Below are 23,155 nucleotides of genomic sequence, written 5' to 3' on the forward strand. Positions count from 1 at the left end.
TGAAATAAAATAAAATACGTTAAAAACACATAAATGAAACAATTTTTCGAAGTTTATTGAAAAGGAACTGATTCAGTGATAATATGAGACGTTGAAAAACTGTGGCGATGACTTAACATAGCACACTGACGGAAAGAATCGCAAACACCAAAAATAATTAATCTAGGGCAATGAAATGTCGGGAATACATTTGTCTAAGTAACATATTTAAGTGATTAACATTGCAAGATCACAGGTTAATGTAAGTGGGAGAAAAACTATTGCAATGTGAAATGCTGGTACATTATTAATCGGTGTACCCGCCAGAATGTTGAACGCAAGCATGGAAACGTGCATGGATTGTGTTTTACAGGTGTCGGATGTTAATATTTGGGATGGGTTTCCACGCCTGTTGCACTTGATCGTTCGATGCAGGGATGGTTAATGCTGGTTATGTATGACACTGGAGTAGTCACCCCACGATGTCCCATATGCGCCCAATTGGAGAGAGAACTAGTGATCAAGCAGGTCAAGGCAACATTTCGACAGTCTGTAGAGCGTGCTGGTTACAACAGCGGTATGTGGGCGAGCGTTATTGTGTTGAGAAACACCCCCTGAAATGCTGTTCATGAATGGCAGCTGAACAGGTCGAATCACCAGACTGATGTACAGATTTGAAGTCAGGGTGCTTGGGATATCTACGACAGTAGACTATGCCTATCAGTAGTTAGTGCCTTCAGTAGTTAGAATCTTTTACTCAGCTGGCCGTACTGGCGCACGCTGTATTGCAGTAGTTTGAGTAACGAAGATTTTTGTGGGGCAAGTGGTTCACGAAAGGTAAAGGTTATTGTTAGTCAGGGCCATTCTTTTGTAGAGTTTATTGAAAGTCAGATTGCGTTGTGCTAAAAATATTGTGTGTCAGTTTAGTGTTGATCAGAATAAGTAGAGAGAGAAATGTCTGACTACGTTCAGTTCTGCTCATCTGTTTAAAAATCAAATAACGTAAAGGTTTATCAGCACAGTAATTCATAAATTTTTCTAAGGAGACGTTTCATATGTCGACCCTTAGCCGAGGATACCTCACTGGAATCTTCTATTTTTTTCTTGTAGTTTGTGCAATTAGTGTAGTTATTGTTTATTGCTAGCTCGTAATTATAGAGAGAATTTCCTTTGTAGTTGTAGTTTTTCATTGTTGTACAGTAAAACAGTTGTGGTATGCATGTAGATTTGCACCAAGTATTTCGCAGCAGCGCTTGCAATTAACGAGATATTATTTTAAGTGCTATAGTAATGTGTTTTCTTGTTTTTCCTCTTCAAACTGTGTTTTTCTTGTTATCGTGTGATATATGTGATAATTATGACCAGTGATAAACGTAACACTAGCTTTCAAAGTAAATTAAGAAATGACAGTAAAGATGAGAGTAGTGTGGTAGCGCCACCGTTTACTGAATTAACAAATATTCAGAATAGTAATTTGGTAACTGTGCATAGGGAAATAGACCAGACAATAAATAATGGTGTAGACAGTGAAACAATTAGTGAATAGGAAGCATTGTCGATCGATCGATCGGCAACAGCTCACCTCAGGAATCGGAAATGACAGGACAAAATTTTGCAAATACCGTAAATTCAGGTTTTGCGTCCTCACCTTTTTCTCAAATAAGTCAAGACATATTTTCTGCTTTTCAAAATGCGAATATTACCTGTTCAAATGCAGTGCCGAAAGCACTGAGGAACATGTTTCATACACCAGTGCATTGTTTTTACAGTTAATGCAACAAATGGGACAAAGGCTAAATGTAATAAAAAGATTCCCATTTTCATGGAGATGGGTCACTTCGCTGGGTTCTTGTAGTGTTTCAATGCCAGATATCCTTCATTTCCTTCATCGTACATTTTATGGCAATATCACGTCTGTGGTTCCGTGGAGAACTTCATTTTCTTCTATTATTCCCGAATATTGCCACGTTCCAAGTAAATTTCCCTTTTGTGTCCTTTTGTCACCAACACGTGCCACTGCTATATTCCAAGGACATCACACAACAACTAACTGCCACAGACGGTAACTGTGCTCAGAGCTATTACAAAAATAAAGTCTCTACGTAGCGAATGCGCTCCCTTACAGTTACGTTAATTTTTTATACGTGCTTTCAGTACATATTTAATTGTTTCTGTATTATTAATCTTTTGACAGATTTAATCACGAAAATAGTAACATCAGCATTTACGAGTTTTTCATACAGGAAAGTGACAGCATTTGTGTAAACAGCTCTTTTCGCTTCAAACAGATGGCCCCTTATTTACGTAATGTTACGCCCATGAGCCGAATAACTCGCACCCAACCCCCTCCAACAAAATCATTTAGCAGCAAAATTGTAAACAGGTTATTTAAAATAGATAAATTTTACTTACAGAAGTAATCTTCGAAAAAGGAAAATATTGTATGGAATTATGGTAACTAACGTTGAGTTCAGAGTAGAAAGACTGGTTGAGGCGTTTAAAGAATTCAGGACGGGGACGCCAGACATATTTTGTTATTAACCACGCACACATACATGCGAAGGAGAACTCAGTAGAAATAAAAAACAAAAGGATTAGCATATCAACAAAGGATGTCAGTAGTTCAATGGCTTTCTTCTTGCCACGTTATCAGCAAAGACATTTATCACATTCTCAGATCCAGTTTCACAGTCAGATCATTTTCAATTGTAGTACATCAAGGTGATGCAAACGCTTCAGAGTCTGAGAAGCACGCACGTAGTTCTTAACCCGTCGAAGAACTGAGAAGGGTCGTTCAGGAGAGCAGTTCGTTGCTGGTGTGATCAAATGAATTTGATGAGTGGTCCTGATGTCTGGATAAATAGCAAAGACCTATTTCTCTCTTAGCATTTAATGTAAGAGGTGCAAGGAAGGACCGTTCTCATATCCTCAAAAGGAAGCTTTTGAGATGGACACATTCTGTTCCAAAAGACTTTTCTATATCCTCTTTGTAAACATGTTGCAACTGTTTTGTAGCGTTATAGACTTCATCAGATTTCATTTACGTCAAACTGGATAAGAACGAGAACTTTTCAGAAAACTGTAGACACTAAGTAGCGTATTGAGCTCTGCGGAGAATCTGTCTAATGTAATTAAATAATTGGTTTTCAATATGTCACCAGCAGATTTGAAAATCAGTTTCATTTTCTGACTCAAGAGTCTGAGTCATCAAAGAACTCCTTTCCTTTCTTCACACATTTTTCTTTATTATTGTTGGCTCGTACAGGTTATTGTGTAGTCTCCACTTTTCTCTGCCCCACCTTTTTTACACTTCAAAATACTTTGACATCTCATTTACGAAAGTAGGAAGTAAAGTATAAAGTTTCGCTACTGCAGATATGTCAACCTCTTCTGACTGTAACGTTGTACTCACTGCACTGAAACTATGAAACAGTCACTCACATTGTAACCATGAACGCAATATCTACAGAGTTAAGCTTCTGAAACATCCCTGTTGCCTCTAGTTTAATCACAGCCCTCTCGCTTGCCTCTTCATAAATGCGCTTAAGAGCGGAATTGACTGCAAAGCAATTATTATTTATACTTTTGCTGGTATCTCCTCTAGCTGGTAGCCTTGTAATACAAAGAAACTTGAAACTCAAGTTTGTATCTTCAAAAATTGACTGAAGAGTTTTCCAGCGTTCTCCAGATGCCAGAAAAAAATGTAAATGGCTGGTAGTAGATCAAAAACGTTGTAGTCATTTTGCAGCATATTGCTTCACTCGATCCTACCAGATTCAGGGAAAGAGTAGAGCAAAGGATGAAAAACACCAAAGAATTTAAAGATTTGATCGGGCTTGTAGGCCAGAGTTGATTGCCGCTTATTTTCAGTATTATCATAACTTTGGCCACGGTAGATAGTGTCGGAAGTTCCATGCGGCTTTTCGCGGATGATGCTGTAGTATACAGAGAAGTTGCAGCATTAGAAAATTGCAGCGAAATGCAGGAAGATCTGCAGCGGATAAGCACTTGTTGCAGGGAGTGGCAACTGACCCTTAACATAGACAAATGTAATGTATTGCGAATACATAAAAAGAAGGATCCTTTATTGTATGATTATATGATAGCGGAACAAACACTGGTAGCAGTTACTTCTGTAAAATATTTAGGAGTATGCGTGCCGAACGATTTGAAGTGGAATGATCATTTAAATTAATTGTTGGTAAGAAGGGTACCAGGTTGAGATTCATCGGGAGAGTCCTTAGAAAATGTAATCCATTAACAAAGGAGGTGGCTTACAAAGCACTCGTTCGACGTATACATGAGTATTGCTCATCAGTGCGGGATCCGTACCAGATCCGGTTGACAGAGGAGATAGAGAAGATCCAAAGAAGAGCTGCGCGTTTCGTCACAGGGTTATTTGGTAAGAGTGATAGCGTTACGGAGATGTTTAGCAAACTCAAGTGGCAGACTCTGCAAGAGAGGCGCTCTGCATCGCGGTGTAGCTTGCTGTCCAGGTTTCGAGAGGGTGCGTTTCTGAATGAGGTATGGAATATATTGCTTCCCCCTACTTATACCTCCCGAGGAGATCACGGAGGCCGGCCGTGATTGTCTAGCGGTTCTAGGCGCTCAGTCCGGAACCGCACGACTGCTACGGTCGCAGGTTCGAATCTTGCCTCGGGCATGGATGTGTGTGATGTCGTTATGTTAGTTTTTTTTTTTTTTTTGAGATCACGAATGTAAAATTAGAGAGATTCGAGCCCGCACGGAGGCTTTCCGGCAGTCGTTCTTCCCGCGAACCATACGCGACTGGAACAGGGAGGTAATGACAGTGGCACATAAAGTGCCCTCCACCACACACCGTTGGGATGTATATGTAGATGTAGATGTAGATGTAGTTGTATCTTGTCCATGGGAGTTGATAAACTTAAATACTGCATCTGTCAATTCTTTCACGGAATGCCCAGCATTTTTCAGAAACTCTAGAAACCCTTCTTGTAGTATACAATCTTTTTTCACATATCACGTAGTGAACGTAAATGATCACAGTGAAAAACATCAGGGGTAGGATCCACAATAATGGAGAAATACTAAGCATTACCTATCGCCTTTATTATCTCTTCTGTGACGGTCTTCTCCATAATATTTATAATTCCCCATTCCTTAAGGGACCACAATGTTCATCATCTCTACGAAATAGTGAACTACTTGAAGAAAGATTTTCACTATGCCCATTACCCTGTGTACTACATTTGTCCAATACTTTACTTCTTCTCGTAACTGTGTAATAAATTGTTTATTAACTCTACATACAGTATTTCCCCTTTCCTTCGCACTTACAACGCGATCACGATGAGCACTAGAATACTCATGTTCAGTTCTCTTCAGTTAGCGTGTTTTTAACCACTAAAGCCACTTGTACCGAACTGGGCTGAACCCCCAAACAGTTCACATGGTGCACGTAAAGTGATCCCTGACTGAGAGCGTAAGTCAAGTAATTGTGTTGTCCTATGTCTCTATTCAGCACGTCCTTTCAAAGAAATTCTTTGTAATAGATCTTCGTTTATCAGGAAATACTCACTCTGACTTTACAAAAGCAAGGTTTCTATTCAGATTAATTTCGTTTCGTACTATGTAATCTCGTGTTTTTCATTTATTTCCCAAACGAAGGTATCCTCATTAACTCTAGAGTCTGACGAAACTTCCCCTAGGCCTAACTCTGGTTTACTTGCTGTGGAATTGTTCGTATGTTGGTTATCAATGTCAGATTTTGGGTGTTAATTTCAGCAAAGTATTCAGAAGTGGAAAACTAGATATTGGTTGTAACATCACTGCATAGCTTTACAAGTAATTGGAACATCAGTTACCTTCATTATTATCTCAGATTATTGACTAATGGAGGTTATTTCACATATAAGAATTCTTATATAAATTTTGTTGAAATCTCTTAATACTACCACATATGAAAATTCTTACATGGATGTAATTTTGTATTAGAAACAAATGAGTCATTTGATATCAAAATATTAATATCCATCTCAGGTCTTCATCGAATAAAGTTCATTTGAAAAATATTAATCAAATGAAAACTCTTGTATTAGTGTCTACATGCTGAATAAGTAAAGATATTCTTTTCATAAATCATTCACAATTAATACTGTTCTTGGGAATTAAACAAAAATTATGTTTGTAAGTTCCTGAAATAGAAAATTTTTATTAGTTAGTTTCACCTGTTAGTACTCACTCTCACATTCTTGATCTGTCCTTTTACATCACATCTCATAACAATTCCTACACTCTTCTGTCATTGAAATTATCCTCCAAATTTCCACTTCACTTTTTTTGGTCATTAGGTTATCACCTGACATGCAGCAGAAGCTCAACACACTCTTATTGATGCCTCCTTGCTGCAGAACATGCTTCATGCCCATCGCTCCTTTGAGCTCTTGATTTCCAGTCCTATCTGTCACTTCTTCCTTTACAGTAAAATGTTCTTTGTATCTTTATCATCTCAATTAACATGTACCTTCATCTGAAACAAATTGCTATCAGTCTTTGCTGACACAAAATATCCAATTACTATTTTCTATGATTTGTATTGGGTATATATTCCATTTTGGAACCTATCTTTTTATCATTTTACTTTGGATAACCTTTGGAGTTATCACTAACCCTTATCATTAATTTCATATACAGTTTACTGATTTACAATATTACAGATAATTCAGTCAATACTATTTCCCACTCATACTAACATTCACACTTCCTATGACTATGTATGCATAAAATTTTACCTCTTGAAAATAATGAATAATTATATTCATTAACACCTCTTGCAAAATCGTATTCAGAATATGCAGCATCACAATATCAACACATTTTTATCAAATCCTTTACATAATGCATTTACTTTGTAACATACTTCACAGCAAGTAATATCACTTCATTCAAGAATCCTGTCTGTTTCTACCTTATTATTTATACTTAGTTTTTACTGTCTGTTCTTCATTTAGTGGTTACATAATCCTCCAAATATAAGATATAACCAGTTTATGTGTACTTGAATATTAATCTTCCTCTATACTCCTAACTTCTGATATACTACATATACTGCATAAATTTGCAATTACTTTACAAGTAAGTAAAGATTTCCATGTGTAAACAAAATGCATATTCACATCTACATGTATAAATAATATTTATCATCTCAAACCATAAGTAAGAACAAATTTAAAATTGTCATTACTTTGAACAGGAAAATTTACATCACATTGAAAATTATGATGACATAAAAGACATCCACTACACACTGGTAGCACACTCAAAGTATGTGATCAGCTTCATTAATCGTATATCACAACATCATCAAGCTTTTTTACAAGAAAGATGTCTCTGATAGTAAAAACTAGTGTTCACAGATTGATGTAATAGTAGAAGAAAAATTTAGCACAGGAGAAGAAAACTAGGAAATAACAGTGCAGCACAGCTTGGAACCTTGCATTCGCCAAGTACATGATTCAAAAACATTGTGAATTAATCCCCTGAGGTCTTTTACCTTAGTCAATTCCCTGTTTGTGCAATTTTATATCCACAATATTTCTCACACCAAATTTCTTCTTTGTCTTAGGAAAAACTAGGTAGAAAGCATTTTCACATAGAGCATCCACTACCTCAAATGGTCCATGATATACATGAAAGAACTCAGAAATTTCAGAAGTTATTTGTTTAGATTTATCTTAGATCTCAGCCAGAACTAAATTCCTATCTTAATCTTAACATTTTTGATCTTGATGTCATGTTCCTTTTTTCCAGCCATAATCTGCTTTTCCATCGATAGCTGTACAATTTTTATCTTTTCCTCAATGCTCATATTCAGCTTAAGTGAAAACTTAATGACCTCCTCGATAAAGTTCATTGTTCTTACCCTTTTTGTAGAGCCTTGCCCTCTTGTCGCTTATAGGGTGCGTAAGGGACGCAGCGTTATCGGAATGCTATACAACAGTTCAAACAAATAACATTAGTAGTATTATTTCTATAAGGCAATTGACAATACTTAACTATGGAGATACATCGGTGGTACAAGTAACATGCAAGCAGTAATAGTCCTTGCTACAGGCAGTCCAGAGAAGTAACTCATAAGGATCACACCTAGTTGTTCTCTAGCAAGCTCCGCAAATATGTTACACTCGTATCAGTACACTGGCTGGCTGACAGGATCGGCGCTTATATTCAATTCTTTCAGATGTCACTCCTGACGCAGCATGGTCCAATTCCGCACACCATTGGCCGACGTTTCCTCACCGCCTTCTCTGGTCTTCCGTTCGTCTTCGTCGCTCTGTGCCAGAACACTTGTTATCATATCCCCCTGAGTTAACCCCATACTCCCATGGCTTAAACAGTTCATTATGTTTTCAAACTCTTTAAAATAAATTCCCCAAGAACTATGATGTTGGTTACAATAGTTCTATTATACCTCCCTAATTCTCTCATACAACGTTCTGCTAGATTACTGGCCAGACGATAAGGCGTTGTGTACTTCAGTTCATATGCGTCAGTGCATTTTTCTAAAATTTAGACACAAACTGAAATCCATTATCTGACAAGATTACTTTAGGTTTCACTACCTCCACAAAATAATCTTTGATCATTGTATCTCTTACTGTTTTGCTAGTGGCTGTTGTTAAATGGTGCATTTCAATATATTTTGAAAAAATATTTAGTACAGCCAAAATATAAATAAATCCCCTTAAGCTTTTTCGTAATGGGCTAGACAAATCATAAGCAACTAAATCCAACATGAGGTAAAACTGATTGCATTAGGCCTATATTTTTCACTTGGACCTTTTGATACTTGTCACTTGTTTTCATTTGATCCTGTAATATTATTGAAAATAACCAGCGCCATTAATTTTCCTACATACTCCTTAGCTTCACAATGTCCGTATGTTAAATGTGTACAGTCGATAGGTACTCACACGTGTTTTTCTGGCAACACACTATGAATCCTCTTTTCTTTGCCTAAACAATATACTCATAAATATGTAGTAGTATTTAGATAATTTAATGTGTTCTGGTTTCCCCATTCCGTTTTCACCAATTTGAAACATTTATCACCACTTATTTCCCGCCAGCCAGGGTGGCCGAGCGGTTCTAGGCGCTACAGTCTGGAACCGCGCGACCGCTACCGTCGCAGGTTCGAATCGTATGGATGTATGTGATGTCCTTAGGTTAGTTAGGTTAAAGTAGTTCTAAGTTATAGGGGACTGATGACCTTAGAAGTGAAGTCCCATAGTGCTCAGAACCATTTGAAACATTTTTGAACTTATTTCCCCACCAAGTTCTTACACATACTCTTTATTCCTTTTTATCCAGATACCCCCTTTGTATAAAACATCTTCAGGTTTTCCTCCATAATTCCATTCTCCTCATTTTCCTTCTTTCCTACAGGTAGCCCAGCCAAAGTACCTGGTTCTGTCTATCATTTTCCTATGATATCCCTGATTTCAAAGTTAAATTGCTGCAAATAAAGTTCCCAACGTTTCAAACTCCTGTGCAGCAGTTTATGTTTGGTAATAAAAGTCAAACCCCTGAAATCTGGTAGGACATCACTGGCTGTTGACATCCTATGCCATATTTACTCATGTCTGTGTTCGTACAAAATAGTTGGCTCTAATCAGTGGGGCTCAGAATCTTATTCTTTCTCAAAACTAGAAACTCTCTCAGCGTTCTGCTGTCCAAAAATAAGTCTTGTTTTTACCCAATAATTCAATCAACAAAGGACTATTAAATGGTTGGTCTGAGACCAATTTCCTATAAAAACCAAAAACCACATAGTCTCAGAAATGCTATAAACTGTTTTTTTTACTCTTTACAGATTGAAATTCTTATAGGCTTCATCTTGTCAGGATGTTTTTCAATTCCCCCAGTTATCACAAAATGCTCTACAATTTTTAACTGTGATCTAACACATTCTTACTTTTTCAAATTCGAGGTCATCCCACATGCTTCCAGTACCTCAAATACTTGCTCCAAAATTCGTCAATGACTCATCAAATTTATCTTCAGTTGCTACTAAAACATCATCCACATATACAGTAATTTTTGAGGTTAGTTCGTTCCCCAAGACCAAAACCAATGTTCTAATGGAAACTGAAATGAAAATGTGTATCCCGAAAGGGACCATACAGTATTGGTAACTGTTTCCGTATTACTTTCTGATTCTTCCTCATATTCAACCAATACACTGTCATCATCACTAAATACTACTTTATCCGCTTCAGTACCTTCACTATTGTTCATAACAAATTTTTCAAATCTCATGTTTTGTATTTCTCCCTTTTCTGCTGAATGTTCCTTAATCCCCTCTCTTAATACATTCATTTTTTCCACTCAGTCATTGTACATTCACTTACAAGAGAAAACATTTACACTACTATTACAAATATTAACTTCACAGTCACTATTCATCTCATCCAAACTACAAGTCATTATACTCTTACCTTCACTTTTTCTTTTGCTGCCGACCGATCGATTCTCCTTATTGCTATCCTCCTGTATGCCAGTTCCCTCATTACCTTGGTCCCCATCTGTCCACGTTATATGATCTGCTTGTTCTACTTTCTTCATCTTCCTCTATTTTAGGCTGAACCTTCTTTAAAGTGCAACTCATTTGTTCGTTACCTCACCCACTTCAGTTATTATTTTACCAAAACTGATAATTCCCATCTTTGATTCCACCCATAACTATTAATTATTCGAATAATTTTACTGTCACCAGTTGATTGCCTGTACCTGCAATTCCTGAACCTCTGCTTGCAACCTGCACCAACAAGGCCCCTCAGTGTTGTGCACCTGTGTTTTCCTCATTGTCCGTATCCTGAAATGGTATATTCATACCTCTTTACGGCTTTGAACCTCTTCCTTCTCTTCTCTCTCTATATACCCCTGTCATTCGTACATTGTAATCTTGGTTTTGGTTCCTTCACTATGCCACCCAGGATTATCATGAAAATTTCTATCAGTACCTCATTTCCAGCCATCTGCTTCACCCATTTTTCACAAAAAGATTCCAAATTACAATCTCTCACACTAATATATCTTCTCACAGTCACGGCAAATTTCCACTCACGTTGTTGTGGTCTTCAGTCCTGAAACTGGTTTGATGCAGCTCTCTATGCTACTCTATCCTGTGCAAGCTTCTTCGTTTCCCAGTACCTACTGCAGCCTACATCCTTCTGAATCTACTGAGTGTATTCATCAGTTTTTACCCTCCACGCTGCCCTCCAATACTAAATTGGTGATCCCTTGATGCCTCAGCACATGGCCTACCAACCGATCCCTTCTTCTAGTCAAGTTGTGCCACAAACTTCTCTTCTCGGTAATCCTAGTCAATACCTCCTCATTACTTATGTGATCTACACATCTAATCTTCAGCATTCTTTTATAGCATCACATTTCGAAAGCTTCTATTCTCTTCTTGTCCATACTATTTATAGTCTATGTTTTACTTCCATACATGGCTACACTCCATACAAATACTGTGAGAAACGACTTCCTGACACTTAAATCTATACTCGATGTTAACAAATTTCTCTTCTTCAGAAACGCTTTCCTTGCCATTGCCAGTCTACATTTTATATCCTCTCTACTTCGACCATTATCAGTTATTTTGCTCCCCAATAGCAAAACTCATATACTACTTTAAGTGTCTCATTACCTATTCTAATTACCTCAGCATCACCCGAGGTAATTCGACTGCATTCCATTATCTCGTTTTGCTTTTGTTGATGTTCATCTTATACCCTCCTTTCAAGACACTATCCATTCCATTCAACCGCTCTTCCAAGTCCTTTGCTGTCTCTGACAGAATTACAATGTCATCTGCGAACCTCAAAGTGTTTATTTCTTCTCCATGAATTTTAATACCTACTCCGAATTTTTCTTTTGTTTCCTTCACTGCTTGCTCAATATACAGACTGAATAACATCAGGGAGAGGCTACAACCCTGTCTCACTCCCTTCCCAACCACTGCTTTTCTTTCATGTCCGTCGACTCTTATAACTGCCATCTGGTTTCTGTACAAATTGTAAATAGCCGTTCGCTCCCTGTATTTTAACCCTGCCACCTTCATAACTTGAAAGAGAGTATTCCAGTCAACATTGTCAAAAGCTTTTTCTAAGTCTACAAATGCTAGAAACGTAGGTTTGCCTTTTCTTAATCTTTCTTCTAAGATAAGTCGTAAGGTCAGTATTGCCTCACGTGTTCCAACATTTCGACGGAATCCAAACTGATCCTCCCCGAGGTCTGCATCTATCAGTTTTTCCATTCGTCTGTAAAGAATTCGCGATAGTATTTTGCAGACGTGACTTATTGAACTGATAGTTCGGTAATTTTCAACACCCGCTTTCTTTGGGATTTGAATTATTATATTCTTCTTGAAGTCTGAGGGTATTTCGCCTGTCTCATACGTCTTGCTCACCAGATGGTAGAGTTTTGTCAGGACTGGCTCTCCCAAGGCCGTCAGTAGTAATAATGGAATGTTGTCTACTCTGGGGGCCTTGTTTCGACTCAGGTCTTTCAGTGGTCTGTCAAACTCTTCACACCGTATCATATCTCCCTTTTCATCTTCATCTACATCCTCTTCCATTTCCATAATATTGTCCTCAAGTACATCGCCCTTGTATAGACCCTCTATATACTCCTTCCACCTTTCTGCTTTCCCTTCTTTGTTTAGAACTTGGTTTCCTTCTGAGCTCTTGATATTCATACAGGTGGTTCTCTTTTCTCCGAATGTCTCTTTAATGTTCCTGTAGGCAGTATCTATCTTACCCGTAGTGAGATAAGCCTCTACATCCTTACATATGTCATCCCTGCTTAGCCATTTTGCATTTTCTGTCGATCTCATTTTTGAGACGTTGTTTTCCTTTTTGCCCTCTTCATTTACTGCATTTTTATATTTTCTCCTTTCATCAATTAAATTCAATATTTCGTCTGTTACCCAAGGATTTCTGCTAGCTCTCGTCTTTTTACCTACTTGATCCTCTGCTGCCTTCACTATTTCATGCCTCACAGCTACCCGTTCTTCTTCTACTGTATTTCTTTTCCCCATTCCTGTCAATTGTTGGCTTATTCTTTCACTGAAATTCCGTACAACCTCTGTTTTAGTCAGTTTATTCTAGTGCCATCTCCTTAAATTCCCAACTTTTTGCAGTTTCTTCAGTTTTAATCTACAGTTCAGAACCAATAGATTGTGGTCAGAGTCCACATCTGCCAATGGAAATGTCTTACAATTTAAAGCCTGGTTCCTAAATCTCTCTCTTACCATTAAACATTCTATCTGAAACCTGTCAGTATCTCCAGGCTTCTTCCTTGTATACAACCTTCTTTTATGATTCTTGAAACAAGTGTTAGCTATGATTAAGTTGTGCTCTGTGCAGAATTCTACCAGGCGGCTTCCTCTTTCATTTCTTACCCCCAATCCATATTCACCTACTACGTTTCCTTCTCTCCCTTTTCCTACTACCGAATTCCTGTCACCCATGACTAGTAAATTTTCGTCTCCCTTCACTATCTGAATAATTTCTTTTATTTCATCATACACTTCTTCAATTTCTTCGTCATCTGCTGAATTAGTTGACATGTAATCTTGTACTACTGTAGTAGGCGCGGGCTTCGAGTCTATCTTGGCCACAATAATGCGTTCACTATGCTGTTTGTAGCAGCTTACGCAGAGTCCTATTTTCCTATTTATTATTAAACCTACTCCTGCTTTACCCCTACTTAATTTTGTATTTATAACCCTGTATTCACCTCACCAAAAGTCTTTCTCCTCCTGCCACCGAACTTCACTAATTCCCATTATATCTACCTTTAACGTATCCATTTCCCTTTTTAAATTTTCTAATCTACCTGCCCGATTAAGGGATCTGACATTCCACGCTCCGATCCGTAGACCATCAGTTTTCTTTCTCCTGATAATCATAATCATAATGATAATCATAATCGTAAAAAATGTTCTTCAGGGACTGACAAAGTAATATATTCTAATTTTCTATACAAATTTTCACAGCACTCTTTTTCTATTATCTCCTAATCCATATGAAGCTGCGCCCAAAAGTTCATTATATAGTTCCCTCTGCCTGCATTTGACCAATATTTTTCAAAAAATTTCTCCAGAAATTCTTTCAAAATGTTTCATCCTACAACAGCTTTGGTTGCCTAACTTTGTGAGCCTCCTGGAAGCCTCTGTGCTACAATTTTAATTTTGTGAGTTTCGGGATATGGTCGTGTAATCATCTTGCTATATGAATCTGCGAAATCACCAAGTGAACGCTTCTCTTGGGATTTCCATATCCCCATAACATGCTCCTCTAACCGGAAATATACTGTTCACTTGACGACACCTCTCTAACTTCTCCACTTTCTCTCAAATTTTTGAAATAATGCTTTTTCGGGTATTGTTTACTGACTGAGCAAGAACTGGTAGGACTTGGATTTCTCGTTTTCAGTCATTCATCGACAGCTTCCATTTCACGATCAACCCTTTATGCTAAAGCGTCCATCCTTTCGTCCATAGCCTTCATAATTCGATTTAATTTAGCTCTCTGCCCATTTAAACATTCCACATTTTTATTCACCAAACAAACTAAATTGCTGTTTGCTGATTGCACTCCCGCACTGTGTCCATCTATTTTCTTACTTATTTCAGAACTCTGTTTACTTATTTCAAATCTCACTGTTAATATTACTTTCATCAGTTCACTGGTTTTACTTATTGACTCGCTTCCGATTCTGTCTTAATGTAGAATCACCATCTTCACTCACGACTGAAAAGTTTATTTCCCCTTGATCAAAAGAATAACCATCCTGTTCACCTTTTACATCTCTAGACATGCCTGCTTTATTATTTGCCTCGTTACAATTTCCTGCTTTACTAAAAACCTCTGGATTTGCATAATTAGTTATTACTTTGTTGTTTCGCTTTAGCTGCTCCATCCCCGTTACGTTGTGTCGTTGCTGCTCCATTAATATAGGCTAAATTACAAGACAGTATTGTGGTTACCAGTTCAAATTCTCTGCTCCCGCCAACACTTCTAATTTACCACTGTTCGAATGCAAGATTCAGAACGAAATTAATTATTGTCCTGTTACTTACGGTCGACGCGTACAACGCGGCTGTCGGGATTTTATAATTCAGTACTACTGACGTACGCAAAAATGTAACCGTGGGCATCGGACGCAGTAAAACTAAATTTCATGTACGCGGAAAAGTACTGTTTCTTGTCAATGTTCTGTCGATTATGAAATCAGTAATAAATAAAACTTCGACAGCATGGGAGTGTTGGCGAAAGTCTGCTAAAGATAGTTTTTACGTCGCTTTGGAATCCACAGTAACTTACAGTCATAGTGCACACTATAATTAGTCACACTGTTACTCTCTCTCTCTCTCACACACACACACACACAAACTAAACTACTAATCATAAATTAGTCAAGATAATGATTTGTACGACGAATACTGTGCAGTTTTTTGTTCTATCTGTTTATAGCAATGGCAAAACAATACGTTCTATTTGATGTAGTGCCTAACTTTTTACGAAGATACGTTAGACAAATAGTCAGGTAACACACAGATCCACTTTACTGATTTTAAGGAACAGTATTTCCTGCAATGATAATAGAAAGATTCTTATTTCTTGGGAGACTGTGCTTTACAGAGAGAGAGGGATCACGTAGCTGACTTGTCGTCGTGATTTAGTGGCAGATAACGTTTATGTCGTTCTTCGTTCATTTTATGGCAATGTCACACCAATGATTCTAATATTCCCGCATATTGCCATGTTCCACGTAAATTTCCCTTGTGCATTTTTTTTTATCACGAACACGTGCTGTTGCTGTACGTGTATTCCAAGCACATCACACAACAACCAACTGCCACAGACAGTACCAACGGTACTCAACGCTATTAAAAAAGTAAAGTCGGTGCCTAGTGGGTGTAGCTCCCGATAGCTACTTCAATTTGTTATGCATACCGCATTTGCTTGAGCTACATATTTAATGGGTCACACATTATTAATCTTTTGACAGAATTAATTACGAAAGTAATAACATCAGCATTTACGTGTTTCTTCTTACAGCCGGCCGCTGGTAGGCGAGCTGTTCTAGGCGCTTCAGTCTGGAACCGCGTAACCGCTACGGTCGCAGGTTCGAATCCTGCCTCGGGCATGGATGTGTGTGATGTCCTTAGGTTAGTTAGGTTTAAGTAGTTCTAGGGGAATGATGACCTCAGAGCCATTTGAATTTGAACCATTTTTTTTCTTCTTACTGGAAAATTACAACTTTTGTGCAAATAGTTCTTCGCGATTCTAACAGATAATATTACTTGTTACATTCAGAGAATACTGTCATTTACTTTCAAATGTCTCAAACTCCTCTATGAACTGAAATTTACAAATACACGAATAAAATTTACGCTGTGTCCTCATTTTCTACAAGTAAGTGTATTTAAATGTGTGTTACTGTCTTTATTTGATTGTGTCATTACATGTACTTTACTTTTGCTGTCTGTAACCACCTGGTTTCCTTTATGGAATCAGGTTTCTACACAAGGAGTTGGGTTAAACAGTTGTAAAAGAAGTTTAACAGTTCTGTGATCATCAGGTTGACAGTAGCCTTGAGGCGCAGGGAAGCTCTGATGGCCTTTCAAAGAAGGTTCATTCGTGAAAATCCCCTCTCACATTCGTTGGTGGGTATTGATAAGTAATTAATTCTGCTTATTAGTGGCAGCAGTTATGCTGTACGTTTATTGTCTTCTGGGTACTCCGAAAACCTCTGCGTAAACTTACGATTCATTGAATCTCTGAAACCCTAATAAAATTCCACAGCTCACCTAAATGTCATCAACAGTGAATGTAGAAGTGAACAAATGATATTATGACATCACATCATATCAATGAAAGCCGTGCCGTCTCAAAATGTATTTTAAAATCTGACCGCGTAGCATTATTATACACTCATATTTCCGTAGCTCTCAACGTTCACATGTGGAACAATTTTAGTAATGATGTACAAGTCGATATTCTAGTCCAGTTTCGAGAAGGCTGTGAGATGGCCTAATGACACCTAAAACGACTACCAACGAGCCATTTACAAATGCAAAAGATATAGACAAAATCTAATATTATTACCTGCTTCTGCTAATAATGTAATTGATGTACGATGTTTCTGCCTTTTAATTTAAATAAATGCAGTGTTTTCCCCATCTGACGATCCAGAAAGTTAAAAGGCCCGTATCCCCTAGCGTACCCACGAAAACTCTACACTGGCTGTTTGCTATAAGTAGTCTCTATAAGGTTTCAGTTGTTTCTTTCACTGAAAAACTAAATAATTTCTGGCCAATGATCGTCACCTAAAAGTGATCGTTTGGTACTCGTCTAGCACTTGTATAATTTTCACCCTAAAACAGGTTTACAAAAAGCATTCAGTATCTCAACGATCGAGTCTGTTTCATGTTTGGGACAGAGACGGATATGTACTGAAGAATAAATAAAGGTTTAATTTTGAGACAAACTGCAGTTTTATACAATAAATCCCCAATACCTTATGTGTGAGAGTGGAAAGATACTGAGGAACCATATAAAATTAAGTTAGTTGTATTCCATGTATTGCGCTGAGTGGCGTCTCTAGGATACAGAGAGAAGTAACAGTATACATTTTATTTCGGTAGAATGCAATGAAGCGACAAAACATTGTGAAGTTTTACTCTGCGTGAAAAAAAAAAAAAAATGCAGCACTCAGAAGACAGAATCAGACGTGAATGTAACTTCGTACATATACACACCTTAGGTGGGTATGTATATGATTAGCATTGCAATTCTAAGAGGCAGGCAGAACGTCCACCATAATGCATTATAGTGTTCTAGTTTACTGTTGTTACCTGGCTTATTGCTTAATGCAATAGGGAGCATCCTTCTAAGCAGCAAACTGGGCAGAGAGGTAGAAGAGCTTGGTGTGGATCTGATGTGTTTCCAAGAACATTACGCAGAGAACGGTAACCTAAAATTTTTCTCCCCAAAGGTCTGATCTCTGGAGTGTACGAAGCCATGGTAGCTATGGCGGTCGCAAACTGTGACAACAACTGCATAACTGACCACTAGCCCTGTTGTGAAAGCAGAAATTACAAAAACCAAGGCGTGGGTAGTAGCAACACTCTACGCCCAATACAGCTGTGAAGTAGACGCTTACGGTCAACTACTACGGGACATAACATGTTAGGCAGCAAACATGAACGCATGGTCCACGCTTTGTCACATACAACAACAGACGATAGGAGACAAATAATGAATGTCGTCACAAACGAATCAAAAGTGTACATACTGAACAAAGAGGATTAGCCACCCACAAATCACGGAAGGGCTGGTCACTCAAGCAGTATAAGTATTACAGTGGTGAAGTCTTGAGATCAATAGCCAGAGAGGCAGTCCTGAAAGGTCTGATGGAATTACATATTCCTGAAGACATATGAGTCTTAGATTTATGTTTGATAAGGATAGAAAATGAGGTAATGAATTAAAATTTGTGTCAAAACCATGACTTGAACCCTGGTCCTCTGCGTACCAGACAAATATGCTTCTCAATACACAACCGTGGCATCGAGGCAGCTGCATTCATTGACCTAATCCAATGCCTTGGTACATATTTTAATTCATTACGTCAGCTTTTATCCTGAACAAAGAGAAAGTTGACACTCATATGCCTGCAGAAGAATGTAACTTCATCAGATCAATAGATCACTTGAGGTACAGGTAGCATTATAGTCAAAGCTGGGATGCTATTGCAGTATCGGGAAGTGTCGGCGGTAGTGACGATTTAAGAAGGGAAAAGGGCTGAAAGCTTGAATTGAAGTTTGTACTGGTATAGGGAAGGCGTCAGACTAGGGCACTGCCTAGTAATCACGAGACCCATTTTCAAGTCTCGGGCTTTTACTTCATTACTTCACATTCTGTCCTTGTCTATTGAAGAGACATACACAAACTGAGCATAATGCCATACTTAGAGAGATTCCAATTACCAGACACACAAGCTTAGACAGGAAGGACAAGCTCATCTTGAACAAGGCTGAATGGTCATGACTAAGGAGGCAGAGAAACGACATCCAGTTACAAGCGATATAAGGAAGCGTTGACTTTATAATTCACCATCTAACAAAGCTATTTCATAAAGCACAAAAAGACGGGATACCAACTTCAGGCAGCATATCGGCGAAACTCCCATGGAGCCCTGAGCTAACAAAGTTACGAAAACTAATGAAGAAGATGCGAAAGCAGTACCAAAATACCAACCAAAGTAGCACGGGACTAAGAACACTAAATTCAGATACAGAACGCTACTCCTGAAGACAAGATGACGACTCTGGGACAACTACGTAGAAATACAACTAAAAGACATCATCCTGGAGTACCATACAGATGATAGACGTTTGATAGAGGGTGTGATGGCCCCATTAGTTTTGTCATGGCTCAAGGACGGAATTGATCTGCTGCACAAATTCTTCCTGGACGACGACCTGCAAACAGGTAACCATATACAAGCACAACTGAGAAGAGAAATGGAATAGGAATACAGGTCAGACACCGTCGCTTGCCGTTTTCCCGCGAGAGAATGTCGCTTAGACACTATCAAAGCTGGAAGGGAAGAAAGCCTCAGGTCCTCATGTCACCCATGCAGAAGCAGTACTACAAATTTCCCCACAGATTATCCCATTTCTTAGAGATGTATTAAATGATGCGACTAGGGGCCAGCCGCGGTGGTCTCACGGTTCTAGGCGCTCAGTCCGGAACCGTGCGACTGCTACGGTCGCAGGTTCGAATCCTGCCTCGGGCATGGATGTATGTGATGTTCTTAGGTTAGTTAGGTTTAAGTAGTTCTAAGTTCTAGGGGACTGATGAGCACAGCAGTTTAGTCCCATAGTGCTCAGAGCTACTTTTTTACCCATACGACTAGGGAAGATTCCCGCAAATGGAAAACTGCGAACACAATCATAATTAACAAGTAGGCAAAACCACATAGACGAGTGTGTCTATTAAATGTACTAGCTAAGGTCCATTGTCACAGTGGTAACAACGGTTCCCGTTAGATCACCGAAGTTAAGCGCTGTCAAACTGGGCAAGCACTTGGATGGGTGACCATCCGGTCTGCCGACGCTGTTGGCAAGCGGCATATACTCACCCCTTATGAGGCAAACTCAGGAGCTACTTGACTGAGAAGTAGCGGCTCCAGTCTCGTAAACTGACATATGGCCGGGAGGACGGTGTACTGACCACATGACCAACCATATCCGCATCCAGTGACCCATGTGGGTGTAGGATGACACGGCGGCCGGTCGGTACAGCTGGGGCTTCAAGGCCCGCTTGAGTGGGGATCAGGTTTTAGCTAAGGTCCGCGAGCGCCTCCTGTACCATCACCTACAGGCACGCTGGGGACTCAGGTGCCTTAGTCATCATCAGTTTGACTTCAGAAATAACAATGAAGCAAACTTCCTGGTAGATTAAAACTGTGTGCCGGACCGAGTGTTCCACCAACTGAGCTACCCAAGCATGATTCACGCCCCGTCCTCACAGCCCTACTTCTGCCAGTACCTTGTCTCCTACCTTCCAAATTTTACAGAAGCTCTCCTGCGAACCTTGCACAACTAGCACTCCTGAAAGAAAGGAAGTTTGGAAGGTAGGAGACAAGGTACTGGCGGAAGTAAAGCTGTGGGGACGGGGCATGAGTCGTGCTTGGGTAGCTCAGATGGTAGAGCACTTGCCCGCGAAAGGCAAAAGTCCCGAGTTCGCGTCTCGGTCCGGCACACAGTTTTAATCTGCAGGAAGTTTCTTATAAGCGCACAGTCCGCTGCAGAGTGAAAATCTCATTCTGTGCTCTTCTCATAATTTCAGTACATCCTAGATGACATCGCAAGTGAATTTGACAATGTGTGGTGGCCTGCGATGTTTCCACGTCTTAAAGAATTGCACGTATCTTCGACGGTATGTAATAGTATCCTGTACTATTGTAACAGCAGAATAGCAGAATCGTGTGCAGGACATCGCAAGGTTGTGAAGAGAGTTACTAAGGGATATCTGCACGGCTCTATCTGTGTATCAGTTCTTTGGGATACTGCCGTTGAACTGTTACTACAAATGGTAGAGGAAACTGAACAGAGCAGTGGAGTAATTGTTTATACAGGCATCTTACTCGTGATACTAACGCTCGACGCAAGAGTAAACCTGGAAAGAAAATCAAACAGCATGTGAAAACAGATAAACAACTGGTGTAAAAAGAATAAATTAAACATACCGACCAATAAAACAGTCTACCAACATAAAGCTAAAAGTGAAGCTCAAAGAAACCCCCTGGTCAAACTAGAAAACATTTCCAAAACATGTAGTACAACAACACGATACCTAGCCATACACATTGACGAACGACTAAACTTCAATAACCACATACAAAAAGTGTCCGACAAAGCCGAACTATTATTATACAAATTGTCCGGGGTAAACACTGAAAACTTGAGGTTTCTACCTGCCACGCTACGTACACACCACTGCGCTATTTTTGAGTAGATCGTATGCTTTGCGGCCAGTTCATTGGTACACCTCCTGAGCTTTGTTAGGAACAGATAACTATTAAGTGAAGACAAAGAAATGAGCTGCTCGAACTGCCATGGTCTTTCCGGACCACATCACTAGAAGGTCTCATTTGGTCTTAGCTGTCTACCCAACAAATTGAAGCATCAGATGTCGGACCAACGCATTTTTCCTTAAGATTGGTAGACTTGACAAGATAACTACCATATGGGTGGAAGAAATAAGAGTCAAACGCCACTTGAAGAGGTGAAGGTCAGATAGCTGGCAACGGGAAACTTCAGTACGTAAAATAACGACAAAACAGACCGGGTTGTTTGAAAAGGTGTCTGTAGGATGCAACATCTCATAGAATTCTTATAACACACTTCTGTATTTTGAAATTGCTTTCCTTGTAAGTTCCGCTGTTACAAAATATGATTTCATATCTCATTTTAGTGTATCAAAATGTGTAGAATAAACTTAATTTTTCCTTTTTTAGTAAGCAAATACCATTAATCCAAAAATACACTTCACTCATTACTTTAGGACATGGCTTTTCCAATTAAATGTAACTGTAATCCCAAAAACTTAACTATATATGCTTCTTATTTCTCATTTTTTGAGTAAAACACTTTCAAAGCGTTTGGATCTCTGTGGGAAGTACCGAATTGTGTGCCCTGAATCTTATCAAGATCGAAAGATAGTTCATTTGTCTTGAATATTTCGTTAGACGCCTTTTCATTTAGAGGACTGATATCATTTTCAGTCCTGTTCTTATATCACCTGCAAGATTACAATATTTGCATATCAGAAGGAAGCTAGTATCAAAAATGCAACCGATCGATACACCATGTTCATTGATGTCTTGCTATCGTATATCAGAAGCAATAGAGGACCGAAAGTAAAAGCTTCTGATACATCATGCCCACTGATGTTGTGCCATTAACTAAATTTCCACCAACATCTGAAAGTCGAATATCATTAATTTATACCAGAAGCAATAGAGGACCGCAAACAGAAATTTGAAGTGCGAATTGCTCGTTGATGTTTAGCTATTAACCAATTTCTACCAACGTTTGAAAGTGGAATACCCTTTACGGATGTCAGAAATAACAAAGGCGTGAGCTGTTAACTAAGTGTAAGAGAGGTTAGCATTTATGTATATCAGAAGCAACACGGGACCGAAAACAGAACCCTGTGCTACTCCACGCTCATTGATATCTGACTATAACTAATTTCTGATGACATTTTACGGAGGTTCTCGTTATTTATGGGCTGGAAGGTTGTATTTAATTTCCTTAGTTCTAACCTTCAGTTCGTGAACACACAATACACAATTAGTCCCGCTAATCTGGCACTTAGGAATCTACCATAAAAAGGGACCTAACATAAAAATGTCAGATTATACCAACGAACCCAATACTGAAACTGCTGCGGGTGCCCTGATTTCGTATGTGACTTCGTGTTGTCACCTGCTTCCTACAATGCGAAAAGCTACGCCGCTCTGGACGTTTAATAATGTGAAATGTTAATTCAAAAACTAAACAATACTGTCCACTACCTATTGTTAACTAAAGGTTCATGAAAAA

The 23,155-nt window shown here is 38.8% G+C and overlaps 1 protein-coding gene across 1 annotated transcript in view; it reads left to right on the top strand.

Moving 5' to 3' along the window:
- Positions 1-19,450: 19,450 nt before the first annotated feature.
- LOC126273353 (forkhead box protein D3-like) overlaps positions 19,451-23,155 on the top strand; it is a gene marked incomplete at its 3' end in the record, with an annotated part of 32,717 nt that continues 29,012 nt past the window's right edge. Inside the window, exon 1 of the mRNA XM_049976901.1 lies at positions 19,451-19,532. Coding sequence (XP_049832858.1) covers positions 19,451-19,532 — 82 coding nt within the window. The remainder of the gene's footprint in view (positions 19,533-23,155) is intronic.

This window comes from Schistocerca gregaria, chromosome 5 (genome assembly GCF_023897955.1).
Source record: "Schistocerca gregaria isolate iqSchGreg1 chromosome 5, iqSchGreg1.2, whole genome shotgun sequence".
NCBI classification, from domain to species: Eukaryota; Metazoa; Arthropoda; class Insecta; order Orthoptera; family Acrididae; genus Schistocerca; species Schistocerca gregaria.